This window comes from Stegastes partitus, unplaced genomic scaffold (genome assembly GCF_000690725.1).
Source record: "Stegastes partitus isolate 25-593 unplaced genomic scaffold, Stegastes_partitus-1.0.2 Scaffold609, whole genome shotgun sequence".
Lineage (NCBI taxonomy): Eukaryota > Metazoa > Chordata > Actinopteri > Pomacentridae > Stegastes > Stegastes partitus.
The window spans coordinates 181,610-198,604 of NW_007578340.1; the positions used below are offsets into that span (position 1 = coordinate 181,610).

The following is a 16,995-nucleotide window of genomic DNA, read 5'->3' on the forward strand; positions in this document are numbered from 1 at the left end:
GCGAACCAGCAACCTTCTTGCTGCAAGGCAACAGTGCTACCAACTGCGCCACCTGAATCAACATCAGCATTGATAATTTTTCAGTAGTTCATAGGTAATCTATGAAGGCAAAAGGGGCAAACATTGACAGGCTCCAGCTTCAGAGTGTCACTGTTAGCTGCCTTTACTTGTTTTCATTATTTTTGGTGATTTACACTGAAAAGTATGCCTCCTATTTAAGAGTTCTTTGCAGTAACAATATAAGTGACTTCATGATTCTACGATATCTTTCTGGCCACACGTCCTATCAGCAATCTCTATCTTGTTTTTTCCATTTTTCACAGAAAATAAGAAAACTCTGATTACTGTCATTGTGTTGCTAGTTCAAGGCCTCAGATGAGATGAGCTCTGTAAACTTAAAGAATTGTCTCCACACAGTATTGCTCTCTAATTTCGTGTTGCACTAGGGTTCAGAATGCTCAGTGCACGGCATCCATCTCCCCAATCACATTAGTCAGTTGACTTTTTGCACACAGTCCACCACCCAGTAACACAACAGTTGATTGGATGACATCAACATTCATCGCTGCCAGTGCAAATACATCCTCACATATCTATGTCATCAGTACTACACGATAACAAATGTGTTGTTTGTATCATGGGGGATGTTGCTGATGTTACCAAGATTACAGTTTAATGTGTTCATAAGACGTTGTTGACTTCTTCCACTTTTCAACTTCGCACCACTTTGTTTCACATCATTAGATATAAATCAGTCAATGTGGCATCAACCAATGTGGTTCAGTGTGTTTGGAGGACGTGGTGTGGTGTAGCTGAGAGAACATCTGCAAAGAGCAAAAGCGCACCTCTGAGATCACCAGACTAGACACTTACCTCCTTGATTGAGACCTAAGATCCTGTTTATGAAACCACAGACAATTTCAGTGACAAAAGACAACCTTGGAAAAGCCTGAACATCAGCAGAAAACATGCTTAACTTAATGCCAACAATAAGCCCATGGACAACTGAACTAAAGGACATGCATTGTGATCAGTTGTAGTCATTGTTAATCACCTGTGCCCTTCTTCCTTTGCTATGCAGAAATGCCTTTTGTGAAAAAGTCTACACAGATACAGCTTTCAGTTGTGAAAAGATGGTTTGTGTTAATGGGTCTCCGTTGTAGAACAGTGTTCAAATTATGTGGAAATGATAATTGTAAATCATACAAATGTCTGCTAAACTACAAACTGTTAAGCCATCTATCTTTAAGGGTTAAGAGTCGATCAGATTATGACATGGTTGTTGTATGTGTTGTCACAGGAGGAGAATGCTGTGACTCTGGGCCTTTCCACTGGCCAGGCTCTGGTGAAACTACGGGATCAGCTCAGCAGCCTGCTGGAGCAGCACCAGAGGACTGCACGCAGACGAGCCTCAGTGCCAGTATGCACATGCATCTACACGTACAATTTTATATTAGTGGTCTTAAGTTTAGAACTATTGCCTAAGCTTTGAAGGATAATTTCCCATTATGTATCTCCCTTTAATGTGGCTGTTGTGTCTATAGCTTTAGGCCATAGGCTAGCTCTCAGAAAGTGCCTACAAACTGGCTTCCATTCCATCATCGTGAGAAATACTGTGGTTTTTATCAAGTAAAATAGTTGACCTTCTTCCACAAGAAGTTCCACAAGCAGGCTGCCTGCAGTTACTGAGTAATCATCTTCCAAAGTTGGAAAATTCATGAAAAATTGGACATTTTAGCCTCTAATAGCATTTTTCACGCCAATTATCTCGGACAGTAATAAAGCCATACACTTCAAACTTGACACTTGCATAGACAATCCCACAAATATTCAATATGTGGAATATTAAGTGAATAGGAGTGCTGGTTGTGAAGAAAAATTATTTTTAAAAAGTCATGATTTAAAAAAAAAAACTCTGTTCTTGAAACAAGCACACAAGGGGACCTAATTCTTCACATGAAACATTTTGGATTACATTTTATAAACAAAAATGAACAACAAATTGCTCCAAATAAATTCCAAACATTCTTTAATTATTAAAATTCAGACTCTTGGGTCCATTGTATAAAAATATAAACAAAGTTAATAAGCAACATAATAATCAATACCAAAAATCTGGCAGTAGCTCGAGCTACCTTGCCCTCTGTACAAAATATTACTGATGAAATAGTCTGAATGGGCATTATTTTAGATATCAATACAAGACAACAGCTCAAACTGCATATTTGACTGTCCACAATATAAGACTGACAAAATCGTTTCAATGGGAATGATTTCAAATATCAATTACAAAAATATATTTATCCAGACAATATATCATAAATATTTCTATTTAGTCCTATCAAATATTATTACACGTTACAGCTAATTTTCATCGGGGGCTACAGTTCATTTACTTTTCCCTACAATGTCAATTGGTCAGTCAAAAACAAAAGAGATATCCAATTTATATTCTCTTACTGTGTCAATTTCTTTATATCTAAGCTGAATAATCAGCATTACTGTCATCACTATCATCAGGAATGTCCTCTTGGCTAGCTGTTCTGGAATCATTCTGACAGCTCTTGCTCACACATAACTGTACAGTTAAGGTTTGTAGATTTACAGGAACACAGTTCTATAGCATGTTCTCCTGTTTTACTTACATTTAAATTCCAACCTCTGTTATAGAGGTGGGAAATTCAGTTCAAATTCAGTTCAGGTTTACTTATATAGCGCAGTTTACAACATATGTCATCTCACAGCGCTTAACATAGTAAGGTATAGACTAGAGGTCGGCAACCTTCAACACTCAAAGAGCCATTTCGACCTGTTTCCCACGGAAAAGAAAACACCAGGAACCCTTTTGACATCTAAAATTGATGAACAGCATCTATCAGCCGAATGGAGATCCTTCATGCAGTTACAGAAATGTGTGTTTACTGTCAATCAGACCGAAAATATACACATTTAAAAAGAATTGTGTAAAAGCAATTTTATTTTATTTTTTTTTGAAACCTTGCGCTTTTTGCAGGTATATGCTGTTCACATGCTTTATTTTGGAAAGTCCTTAAACCACAATATTCATATTAATGGGAAAAACACCATGTTGAAACTACCGGGTATTATCCTTAAACCTTCACCCCGACCTGAAAGTCATATTTGTTATATACCTAACCCTAAACCCGTGTTCTAAACCGGAGTCAGTAAAGTGGGGAGTGTAAGTTTTGTCATCATTACAACCTTATGAAGATGTGTAGCAACACAAGATGCACACACACATACACACACACACACACACACAAAGATACTGTTTAACATGGCCTTAATCATATCCGACATCATCATTGCCTCATTTCTTCAATAAGTCTGTCACATGTTTACTGCTCTCCATAACGCATTGCAGTTGTTGGGCTTACTTTTTGTTGTTTTGATTTGTATCCATAGGAACAGTGGGTGAGTAGCTTCCTATACCATGGCAACCGTCACTCCTGTCTCCATTGGCCGGGAGCTGCCCTCACCCTACTGGTGGTGCTGGGACTCTTCTGTTGCCATGGCAGCCAGCCAAAGGGCAGGTAGGTGACCTGTTTATAGCAACCTGTACTGGAATGTGGGTGATACTGTTCATGCAGCATCAATAGCAGTGTTTCAAATCTTCTTTAAAACTTGTCTTTTTTTTAAAAAAAAATATGTTGTACGATCATGTTTCCTATGCTTAGAGACAATTTTACCACCACTGCTATTATGTCTAAAGCTACATTATCCAGTTTAATGTGAAACATTTGGGGAAACTAGTCTAAACAGGGCATATGTAAAAGAAAAACAAAAAACATCACATTCTGATGTAAAATATTGAAAGAACAAGCTAAAAAGGTGTTTCTGTCAACTTTTCTCGACCTGATTATTCTTATGATAAACAATCATCAGCATATAAAAACTGAGGAGAGAAATCAAGGATTCTGAGCTATATAAACACCCAGTTATTGTTGCTTTGCTGTATGCCAGGATTTTTACACTTGCCTGTGCCATTTTCTTTCGTGTACAGGTGTTACATATGTATAATAACTAGATGCAAATTTTAAATGGTTTCCTTAACTGATCGTTGGCCACATTGGCAACCAATAATCAATTCATTGTTAAAATGAATGGGTATTATTCCATAAGCTGATAAAATTGCTTCTAATCACAGACATTTAATGTTCCTACTGCAAAATCAGATCAGTTGCATTACAAATTTGAAGAACAAATAAAGTTAATACCTATAAAATGTTCTAAATGTCTCCACTGGCGTGACATACATGTCTCTTCTTCTGCCTTACCGGTTAAATGGTTAAATTATAAACTGCAATGTATCAATTATTAATTAATCATTAACGTCCCTAGCAGTAGACTGATTGAGGTGTTTTTTTGTTTTGTTTTGTTTTTTTTTACCTTGATTTGTTGTTACTCTTTTTTTTCAACTCCACAGCTCTGGTATAGAGCTGATGAACGCTGCAGCTCTCCTTCTCCTCTTCCTGCTGAACCTGCTGCTGGTTGGACGTCAGGAAAGGCTGAAGAAAAGCGAGATGGTGCGACGCCTCAAAGGCATCATCACACAACTCAGTGGTGAGTCCAGCTTTTTCCACTCACCACTGGAAATGCAGAACAGTTATGAAATTTGTACGTGTTGTACGTTATTTTTGGCAACATCCACAGGACATAGATTATTGTCTGTTTTTTTAGCCTTCATAAAAGTACACAAATTTTGCGTCCTGGGTCCACAGTTCACTAAAACAAAAAGCGGTTGGTTAACAAACATTTAACATGGCCAAGGTCATGTCCCAGGTATTCTTACTGGCATCACTGATTGTTTGATTTTGATTTCAGGTGCTACTTTTCAATCCTTTTTTAACTGCTAATTATTCTCACTACTTTATGACCAAACAACAACAAAATAGAAATATCCCAACATCCATCCATCCATTATCTATACACCTTAATCCTCACTTGGATCTTGGGAGGGGGAATCTATCCCAGCAGGATTCAGGGTGAAGGCGGGTTCAACTGGACAGGTAACCAGTCTATCGCAGGGCTACACTTAGAGACAGACAGCCAAGCACACTCACATTTACACCTACGGACAATTTAGAATCACCAATTAACCTCAGCATGTTTTTGGACTGTGGGAGGAATATGGGAGAACCCGGAGAGAGCCCACGCTGCACAGAGAGAACATGGAGACTCCACACAGAATTTTCCCAGCCGTCGTAACCAGGACGAACCCGGCATCTTCTAGCTGTGAGGTGACGGTTCTAATTAGGGCCTGACCAATGTGGACTTTTTGAGGCCGATGCCGATTCTGAGATATTTCAAAAAAAAAAAAAAAAAAGCTCTGATAACCGATTAATGGGCCGATTAATTTTAAAAAACTAGTCAGTATCTGGTGTGACCACCATTTGTCAATGGCTGTGCCAAGTTGCTGGATATTGGCAGGAACTGAAACATGCTGTCATATATGCCGATCCAGAGCATCCCAAAAATGCTCAGTCGTTGTCATGTCCGGTGCGTATGCTGGCCATGCAAAAACTGGGATGTTTTGAGAGTCTAGGAGTTGTGTACAGATCCTTGCAACATGGGGCTGTGCATTATCATGCTGCAACATGAGGTGATGGTCGTGGAGGAATGGCACAACAATGGGCCTTGGGATCTTGTCACGGTATCTTTGTGCATTCAAAATGCCATCTGTAAAATGCACCTGTGTTTGTTGTACATAACATACGCCTGCCCACACCATAACCCCACCGCCGCCATGGACCACTTGATTCACAATGTTGACATCAGCAAACTGATCACCCACACAGTGCCATACATGCTGTCTGCCATCTGCCCTGTACAATGAAAACAGGATTCATCCGTGAAGGTAAAACCTCTCCAAAGTGCCAGACGCCATTGAATGTGAGTGTTTGTCCACTCAAGTTGGTGACGATGACAAACTGCAGTCAGGTCAAGACTCTGATGAGGATGACGATGAGCTTCCCTGAGACGGTTTGTGATAGTTAGTGCAGAAATTCTTTGGCTATGCAAACCGATTGGTGCAGCAGCTGTCCAGGTGGATCGTCTCAGAGGATCTTGGAGGTAAAGATGCTGGATGTGGAGGTCCTGGGCTGGTGTGGTTACACATGGTCTGTGGTTGTGAGGCTGGTTGGATATACTGCCAAATTCCCTGAAACGCCTTTGGATACAGCTTATAGTAGAGAAAAAAAAACATTCAGTTCACGGGCAGCAGCTCTGGTGGACATTCCTGCAGTCAGCATGCCAATTGCACACTTCCTCAAAACTTGTGACATCTGTGACATTGTGCTGTGTAATAGAACTGCACATTTCCAGTGGCCTTTTATTGTGGCCAGCCTACGGCACACCTGTGCAATAATCCTGCTGTCGAATCAGCATCTTGATATGCCACACCTGTGAGGTGGATGGATTATCTTGACAAAGGAGAAGTGCTCACTAACACTGATTTAGACTAAATTTGTGAACACTATTTGAAAGAAATAGGCTTTTTGTGTCCATAGAAAAAGTCTCAGATCTTTGAGTTCAGCTCATGGAAAATGGGAGCAAAAACAAAAGTGTTGCATTTATATTTTTGTTCAGTGTATATTGTATGTGGTGTACAATATTGCTTGTAAAATTCAATGTCATCGCAAGGAAAGTCTCAAGTGGTAATAGGGCTGATCAAAGCATTTTTTTGCTGACATCAGTGAGACTGTGCTATGCCAACTTTATCCACCAGCTGCCAGAGTGCTGTTCAAACTTTTCATTCTCACTGTGGAAAAAGTAGTATTGTTATACTGTGTCTAGCATTGATCAGTTCAATGATGGGGTCCAGAATTTCTCCTAAAAGTTCAAAACGTGTTCCTTGCTGACAAGCTCTGAAGAATATCTTTTTTTTTGTTAGTCATTCTCCCCGGCCCCATTTTCTAACTGCATATCCACTTTCTTTGTGCATCATCCCAGATTACCTGTCAGGCTGTATGGGTGAAGTGCGGTGGCCTCCATCTCTTTACCCTGACCTGTACACACCCTCGTCCCCTTCATGGTCCCTTCATTGGACCTATCGTGACTCTCAGTTGGTTAACCTGCCTGTTAGCCTGCTGGTGGAAGGAGACATCATTGCTCTGAGACCTGGCCAAGAGGCATTTGCATCACTAAGAGGCATTAAGGTGAGTCGGTGTGTAGCTGGAACACTGTATGATGCACTGTAATAATATTTTTTGGGAAGTTATTATCTAAGAAATATATAAGAAAAAAACATAGTTATTTGACTAAGATACTAATTTGTGTTAGATGTCAATGTACCAAATTCCAGAACTGGTATTGGCACAGACGGATAATATTTAGTTATTGGTCCAAAGATGTGCACACAGTCACAGAAAACTTGCCATTCTTGGTCCTTCTAGCATGCACACTTATTTGGCAGATTATTATATACACTGAGCTTGCCCTAATAGCTTGGTCTAATACAAGTTCTGCAAAAACGCCCTTTCTCCATGAAAGTTGTGATGTTCAGTTTTAGTTGTAACTGTCTTAATATAGAAGTGTTTATCCAACTCTATGGTCATTTTAAAATCTGCACTCCTGTCGATTGGTTTAGCTGTCTGCTGTTTCTATTATTTGGAGTGATGGTACCAGTGACTTTAAATATCAGACCCACCCAGAACACCCATCTGTATCATGTCGTACAATTCAACAGCACCACCCAACAACAGCCTCCAGAATGACCATGCAGTTAAGGTAGTCCTTTTCAAAGAAGGCTTTAACAAGTTCATAACTGTAGAAATTGTTTAAATAATGATATTTGGATTTGCTAAAGGGGGTACAGTATTCAATTCAATTTAACTTTTTTAATATGGCACCCATTCACATCACAACATATGTCATCTCATAGCACTTCCCATAATAAGGTGAAGACCTCACAAAATTTAAACAAAGAACAGAGAACCCAACAATCCAAAGTTGCCTTTGAATTTCCTATGAGTAAGCAGTCAGCAATGGTGGGAAGGAACCAAACCCCCTGATAACTGAAGGCTCTGCCTCCCATTCTTCAACGCCTGGCAAAAATTATGGAATCACCAGTCTTGGAGGATGTTCATTCAGTTGTTTAATTTTGTAGAAAAAAAAAGCAGATCATGCCACAAAACAAAAGTCAACTTTCTGGCTTTAAGAAATTGTGATTCCATAATTTTTTCCCTCTGCTTGATCTAAAAAAGCAATTGTTATTGACTACCACATTTTTTTTCTTGATTTCTTTTATTGTTTCTTAATCCATTCTTGTAAATTCAAATGTTATTTAAAAATGATCAGACAGAATACAGTTTTGTTTAAAAACAGTGAGACGTTCATCTATAAATGCATACAAATAGATGAAAAGTCTTAAGTACTTTGCTCCAAGTGCTGGAAATACAGACAAATCACCAGTTACAAGTCCAACGGGCCTCACACCTGGCTGTCTTGTTATACGTGACTTTTGCTGCACTTCTGCCATAACAGATCTGGATCTCTAACTTCAGGGTTTCTGTGTCCTGAGCTCAGGCTCACAGGCTGCATACCGCTCTGTACCTCAAGAGTTATGCAGTTTGCAAGCCATCAGGCGGCGCTATGCCCCAGTGTCTTTGAGGACACACGACACTGGGGCAGAACATTCTCTTTAAGGGTAACAGATAGTAAGTCTCATAATTTGGCAGTCAAATCTAGAAGTACAGGCATGAAACATAGAGCTGGTCTTATTAGTTGAGGAAGTTTTCTTCTGGGTAATAGAGGATGGCTACTAACAATGAGACAGGCATTTGGATCTACAAATAACCAATGGGTAAACAACATTTGCCTTTTTTAACGCAATGTTGCAATATGATAATGATATAGAAATATAAAGTTAAAGTGCATAGTATTAAACAATTATTGACACGGTTGCACGGGGCTATTTGCTGCTAGTGGTTAGCTTTCTTCCCTCTGTCTTCTAAGAGGAGAAGGTGCCCACTGTGACTATACCATAGCAGCAGAGCGGTACGCAGCCTTTGCAGATTCCAGTTTGCATTGACAAATCTCAGTACCCATTTCCAAATTCTTCTACACATTTACAAATGTCACTATGGACACACAGATTAAGATACAGACACACCACTCACCATACACATTTACAAATAGCTTTCCTACAATAATACCCCCATAATTATTCACGTATAGCCAGATGCAGCTTAAGCTGACAGTGTCGTCATCAAATACATATATTTAGTTTACTTTATCATGTTGTTGCTTAGAGCTAAAGGGTATAAAAACTAATTGACAGAAACATGGGCATGGTGCATTACTTTTGCCTTTTACTCAGGCTTCTGAAGTTAAAAAGCAATGCCACCGCAAGAATTAAATAAGTAAGATGTGAAAGTAACATCTGCATGATGAGTCAGCTTAAATGTTAAAGGACAGTAGTCTGGTGCACTGTACACTCATTAAGTGGGTTCCTAACAGCACATACTTGTTTTAATCAACCTCGAATTAAAACAGCATCAGAGGTATAACCAGTAAGGCAAGAACCCCAGATCCTCCGACCAAACATAAACCATCTCGTCTCAACGCGCTGCTGCTGTCAGTAGTGTGTGTCCAATTCTGATCATCTGGTACAGAATAGGCCGTACTAAATACTAAATTTGCTGGACTGCTTATCTGTGTTTTATCTTTTTCCCTCCTCAGGATGACGAGCACATCGTGTTGGAACCAGGAGATTTATTCCCTCCATTTTCTCCTCCTCCTTCCCCACGGGCCAATGAGAAGAGAGGACCCCAGAGCCCTCAGCAACACCGTCTCTTCAGAGTGGTCCGGACTCCAATACTAGACACTGTCAGGTAGGAGACTTGGTCATGTTAGATCCTGGTCAGTCTTTTTTTTTTAAGCAAAATGTCTGACCTTTATCAGTATCCTTAACCATCATATACATTTGTTTATTTAAAATATAATGTATGTGTATGCAGAGTTTTAAAAATGACTGTTTGTGGATTATATACCCAGTCTAACACTTATTTTTTTCATTCTTTTGGGTCATTTTTAAATATGTTTTGTCATGTAGTTTTTTTTTTTTATAAACTGTTGATAATTTGACATTGTCTTTGTACTTTTATTGTTTGAGCAATACTGTACCTTTTTGTATTGTTAGAGTGGAGCCTGTTAGCGTATTGGAGTGTAAGTAAACACTGTGAGCACTATATTAGGAACACCATACAAGTATTGGGTTGGAACTCTTTTAGCTAACTGAATAGCCTCAGTTGTTGGTGTCATGTAGTCCACAAGAAGCTGGAAACATTCCATCATTGCAACACTGTATCACATAATTTCTGCAGGTTTTTCAGCTGTACGTTCATGTTGCCACATCCCAAAGACCTACAGGATTTAGATCAGTTAACTGAGGATATCACTACAATCCGGTGAACTCATTGCCTGTTTCATGAAATCAGTTTGAGATGACTTTTCTTTTGTGACATGGTGCAAACTGCTGCTGTAATGAGCCATTAGAAGATGGTGAACTGTGACGATTAAAGGGATGGACATTGTCAACAACAATTTTCAAACACGCTATGGCATAGAAATCATGACTGACGTCATTAAGGGGCACAGAATGTGCCAAGAAAACTTTCTTTAGACCATCACACCATCAGAAACCTGGGGCCTCATTTATCATCAGTGTTTAGAAAAGGATCTAAATTCTGTCTTACGAATGAAATTTAGAGTGTGTGTAAGTACAAAAAAAAAAAATCAGCATTTATCAAACATGCATACGTGGGTCATACACACATCATTAAGTCATCAGTGTTGGTAAATCCTACTTGTTCTTAACCACCATGCTCGTGCACTGTCGGGATCATTTGCCTTCAGAAACGCCTCCAATTGACCATATACGTCAACAACACGCCTCTTTATAAAACAAGGAAATATTTTTCCCCCTCAGCTTTCATCATCATGGCAAAGGGGGCGATAAAGAGGAAATTTTTGGAAACTGAAATGAAGGTACTTGTCAGCAAGGTTAAAGCTAACCAGAAACAATTGTTCGGCGCATGAAATGTTGGGATAGGCAACAAAAGGAAAAAATGACTGCATGGGACAAGATAATCACCGCAGTTATTGCTGTTGGGTCAGAGGAGAAATTGCTGGCAGGAATTTGGAAAAAAAAAAAATTAAAAAGTGGTTTGATGTTAGGTTCAGTCCCCAAAAACCGCATCACAGCTCATAAAAGAGAAATGACTGCAACCGGAGGACAAATTTACGCCCAACGTTCGCACAGTGGATAACCCTGATCACCTACAGATGACATGTTTTAATAACCAATCTAAGTCCAGCTAAAACATTTCCACACTTTGTAACACTCACCACTGAGCCATCCATCTTCAACAGCTCCTGCTTGGAGACCCACACACAGAGCTGTTCTGCACAATAAATGAGTTATGCGTTCCTCCAGGCCACCGGACAACAACATTTGATAGCGACAAATGTGCATCGCAAATTATTTGTACGTTGACTGAATGAAACCCTTTTCTATTAACAGAATTAAATTTGTTCAGTGATGCTGCTTTGAATGCAATGTGGGTGCATTCTATGGCTCCATTTACGTTTGGGAATGCAGCGATAGTGTGAAGTCCCCGTTTGATTTGGGCTCTTTGGTGACGGCTGTAAGGGAACTGGATGTAGGTTGGGGCCAGGGGAGTTATGGCATCCAACACTACTGGAATGATCCTGCTCAGTGACGGCTGGGAAATGCCGCATGTGTCTCCAACCTCACGCTGGAATGGTGGTCAAAATCCCTGAATGCTTTCTGTTTGTAGTTTCACTATTCTACCGCTAGTTTATGTGCATAAGCATGGTCAGAGTTGTGTGTATAGTTACGCACATTCCTAAGTATAAGTACAAGTTGATAAATTCTATAACTGGCGTGGGAATGTTTGTACACACTCATTACGCACACATCTGTGCGTACACACTGATGATAAATGAGGCCCCTGGACTTTTGACGTAAAGCAGGTTGGGTCCATAGATTCATGCTATTGATGCCACATTATGAGCCTGTCATCTGCAGTCTGAGCAGAAATGGTAATGAATCATACTGTGCTCCATTTCTACTTCTTTAGCTGTCCAAAGTTATTGAGATCACATTTTTCCTCATTCTAAAGTTTAAAGTGAACATTAACCAAAGCTTTGAACCTCTATCTGCAGGAATTTATGCATTGCACTGCTGCCATATGATTGGATAATTGTAACAACAAGCAGGGGTACAGATGTTCCTAATAAAGGGTTCTGTGAGTGTATACATATGGTTAACTTTTTGTGTAATAAGTGATATTTTTTGTTATTGCGCACCCCCCAGGCCTTATTGCCTGCAATACAAATAAGAAATGTTTGCATGGTACATATTTAACATGAAAATAAGGTATACATGAGTCTTTCATTCTTTTTCTAGTATTTACGTAGTCTGAAGCAACACCTAGATGTTATCAGCTCATTCTGGGAGGGAGAGAAAAAAGATAACTTGTCAAACTTTGGTATAATAAAATGTATTTTTGTAAATTTATTTGTTTATTTATTGATTTTTATTTTATTTTTTTACAGGAACAGTTTAGAGCTGGCACTGTCTCGGCCAATCACAGTGCTCGATAATGAGAGGTTTACAGTGCAGTCGGTCATCACCAAGCTAGTCTGTCCTGTTGTGCTGGTGAGCAGTTTCTGTGGACTTCCTAAATTGTTTCTACAGTGTATTTGGAATCACAGATGCAATGCCTGCCGTTTTGCCACTTACGCATATTTGTGCTACTCTCCTTTAGGTGGCATTCCTGCTGGTGAATACCATCCGGTATTTTTGTGATGCCCCCAACCTCACACCCGTCTGCTACAATTTCTTTCAACTTCAGGTAAAATCATTTAAAACTGTATGTTTAGAGCTAAAAATCACAATCGTGTGTGCAGTACTTTGCCATTTATTTTCTTGGTTTGCATTAGTGATGTGTATCAACACAGTCAGCAACCTTTAAATTAGGATGCACTGAGAAGACCACAAACTTCTCTTCTGTTTAATGTTGGTAATACTGGGTTGCACAGAGGAGATGACTTGACAGAGATGTAAGTGTAAAATTGCATTTGCAGCTGATGGGTGTTCTGCCCATCTTGCCCTTGCTCTTCCCTGTCATGTGGGTGCTGGTGAATGCCTTCGGAGAGGCCAGGGTCCTCGCAGAGTTCAGCCGTGCGTCACCAGCTGGCCTGGTGAGGGACACGCACATGCACACGCACTCACTCCACTGTTCTAAAGCTTCAAGTTGTTTTTACAAAGATAGTTGTGCACATACAGGAACACACACATAAATGTGACATGAACTTGCAGAAGAACCAGTTTTAATTATTGACACAGAGGTTTTTGTGTTTCATGTTTTATCTGATATAAGAGAAACATACTGTAAAATTAGACTGATGTTTTAGTCAGTATTCTTAAATGTGGTATGTTGGGGATGTTCAGGAGTTTAAAAACTGTAGTACAGTTATTAGAATGTATGGAAGGGGTTTCCACAGGAGGCTGTATTAACCTGAATGAACATTAACTAAACAGAGATGCCATGTTTGTATTACATTCTTAAGTCAAACAGTATTTCACATGTCGGTGATATAAGCCATTCTGACGAAACCTGTGCTAAGCCTGACCTCATGCAGGGAACCTGTGCAAGTCCAGCACACTGGTTTTTGTATTGAAACTGTAACTATGAGGATAGAAATTGGACTGAATACGGGTGTTTACATCCATATTTTGAGATTCTTATTTAGTTTGTTAGTGTTTCTTTAATCACAAGGCTGGAAAGAGTTGACACAAAAATCACAATACAAACGCAGAAATACTATATAGCTCACACATACACACCATATAATGGACCGGTGCCCCATCCAGGGTGTCCTCTGCTTTCGCCCCAATGTCAGCTAGGATAGGCTCCAGCCCTCCCGCAACCCTACAGAGGATAAAGTGGTGTATAGATAATGGATGGATAGATACACACCATATACACGGTATACATATCACTATATGTGTCTGCTCATACAGTTATATGTAAGTCTACATAGTTGCATGCACAGTATTTGCAAGCACACATTTCATATTACAAAATACAATAACACTCACAAGAACTTACAGTTTTAATCTGTCCATTATCTAATAAATGTTATAAAAACATCATGGTATTGACCTCTATTGTTTAACTGTCCTACAAATGAAGGACTTCAGCCTCAGTTTATATTATTGGTAAGATTTTGACACTTGCTTTATGTAGGTGAGGCAATCAAGGAGTGTTTAAGACCATACTTGACTTTTTTGACCATGGTTGGATTTAGCATGTATTTAATTTAAGGATGTTTAATTTTCAAGCGATGCAGCGCTACAGAGTACAGACTTTGGTAGAGCATAACAGAGTACGGAGGACATCAAATATCTGTTGATGTCTGGATGTCAAAGACTGCAAATCAAAGATGGACAACATCTCATTGCTTTCTTTCATTGAAAAATGAAAAAAAAAAAATGAAGCTACAATATTGCTCACAGTTGACTTGGACAGGAGGAAGGACCTTGATACCTCTGTCTCTGCTGACTGGTCACTACTGTGCAGCACCAGTACAAGAAGGCAGCATCCACTTCTGAGATATTTTTGCTTCACTTCTGGGAAGCTGTCATGTTGTCCATCTTGCGAGTTCTAGAGTCTATGGATCGTACTTTCACATAATTTACATTTAGAAATGTAACTACAAGTACAAATATGATTAGTATGCCTGATTCTGGTATGCTGGGTTTACACAGCAAATTAATTTGTGCCAAAGATAATGTATAACAAAATCTTACATATAACATGCTGATAATGCAAACTCAAATGCCAGTATTCTGCCACTGTAGATGTACAATGTTCTTATTTTCGTTGCTCTACCAATCCATGTTGACTCAGTCAGTTTTGACATCTTCTCTCGTGTCTGCAACATTTACAACTGAGTGGCACCCCTAACTTGTGCTATGGCAGTGTAATTGTAGAGTGACACACCAGCGCACCAGCATAAAGGCTCACAACAGCATAGGCTGTAGCGTAGCCTATGTGTTTATTTAATGCAGGAGTATAAATCAAACATCAAGAGACAGATTTATTTTTTTTAAAATATGGTCGCGGCTGCGACTGAGATGTCCTGATAGAAAATAATGCGTCTTTTATTAGAACCACTGCAAATCCTATGAAAATTTTTGTTATGGGCCATTCAGTTTGGCACACATACGTACCAAATGAATACAGCTACTGTACATGTAGAAATGTATCTTTATTCAGTTTGAAATGCCATGTTTCCCCCCTCATAGGTATGGTGAATGCAAACCAACTAGCCTTTACTATCATTAAAGCCTGCTGTTTAGGAACACTGCAGTTTCTCAATTAACTGCAATAACATGGACAAAGACAGGTGGATCAGACGAAAGCTATGTGGCAGCATTGTTCAACTGCAGTCGGGCCTGTAGCTGGTTGTATGTCGAAGAGGCCTCCTGCAAACGATTCAGGGGCCTAAGTGATAATAATCGTCCTGGCGATTTTATAGCAGTGGATATGTAAGCATATTCATGTTAAGAACAAAAGCTGCATTCAAAATTTGTTCTGCATTTCAGCCAGCAGGCAGGTCTTAGCCTTTTAAAACAAACACAAACTACTTTTGTCATGTATGTCTTTTTTTTTGCTGTACCAAAACGTACCAAACTCAGACCTCAAAACTGAGGTACACACCAAAACGGGATTTTTTATTTTGACTGTTACACTCCTAGTGAACCTGTAGTAGTAGTAAACCTGTAATGTCCTTCAAATACGTTCCCTTCGGTTTATAAAGCAGAATTTCTTTTATATATTAGTAGTCCAAGCCTGATGGCGCTATCAAGGTTATCTCTCAGAGCTAGTGAGGACATGACACAAGAGTTGTACAGGCTGGGTAGTACTAACCATGATGACAAAACGGATCTTTGTACATGAAAGTGATGTGCCATGGAATGTATCCTTTCAGTGGCTACACATGCAGCATAGGATTGTGACAAAACAAGACAGTGAGCTTTTCTTTTGGGGTAGTTGTTTCTCTAGTTTCTCAACCCAGAACAACACTGTGAAACTTCAAGTATTTTATCAAGATTTGTGATATGGATATGTTCTACAGACTATATAACAGATAAAGTTACTGCCTGCTGGTACTGGCAAATAAAAACCACATCGATCAAGACTCTGAAGTGGAAGCCCCGTTTGATACAAAGTAGTTATTTCCTTTATTCTGGTAGTTTGACTTAAGAAAAAATCAGAGGCTTCAGAGGCCACTTTGTGAGCAGTCTGCAAACGGTCTTCATTCATTGTAGCCCAAGGTTAGTCTTTGAATGTGATGCCAACCAGTGCAGTGCTCTGTAATTAGGGGCTGTGAATTACACAGGCCGCCACTCCACCACAGTTCAGTCAATATGGATGTGAACACCCTCCAATTAAAGGTGAAAGCCGTCACTTAAGTACCTTGACCTGATGTCACCGAGTGTAGTTTTTACAGTGTTTTGTGTGTTTAAATGCTTTGGGTTTCTGTACAAATGTAAAATAACAAAACGTTGCTGGTGTCTAAATGCTTGTAGACTTTACTATGCATGGTTTGAGAGGATTTCCCACTACTGGCTATTGGCACTATTAGTTCAGAAATATTGATGGTGACTAAATGAGTCAACCCCTAACACACACATTCACATGTGTGCACATATACACGGAGGAAATGCAGCGAGGGCCGCCCTCTGTTTTAACTAGACTTTTCTCTTGCCCCAGCTTGCTAAGTTCTCTGAGGACACTCTAAGCAGCTACACCGAAGTGGTTTCCTCCCAGGTATAACCTCTCGCTGTCTCGCTCCAAAACCCCACCCTTCTCCCTCCCTCCTCTTGCTTGGTTCCCGACTCCTCCTGAACCCACCTGTCTTCACTCGCTGTTCTCG

The 16,995-nt window shown here is 39.7% G+C and overlaps 1 protein-coding gene across 1 annotated transcript in view; it reads left to right on the plus strand.

Annotated features, from left to right (window-relative positions):
- Positions 1-16,995, plus strand: part of tmem94 (transmembrane protein 94) — a 51,142-nt gene that overhangs the window by 9,217 nt on the left and 24,930 nt on the right. Inside the window, exons 3-11 of the mRNA XM_008289362.1 lie at positions 1,301-1,420; positions 3,427-3,554; positions 4,448-4,584; positions 6,973-7,178; positions 9,703-9,854; positions 12,604-12,706; positions 12,816-12,902; positions 13,135-13,251; positions 16,833-16,889. Coding sequence (XP_008287584.1) covers positions 1,301-1,420; positions 3,427-3,554; positions 4,448-4,584; positions 6,973-7,178; positions 9,703-9,854; positions 12,604-12,706; positions 12,816-12,902; positions 13,135-13,251; positions 16,833-16,889 — 1,107 coding nt within the window. The remainder of the gene's footprint in view (positions 1-1,300; positions 1,421-3,426; positions 3,555-4,447; positions 4,585-6,972; positions 7,179-9,702; positions 9,855-12,603; positions 12,707-12,815; positions 12,903-13,134; positions 13,252-16,832; positions 16,890-16,995) is intronic.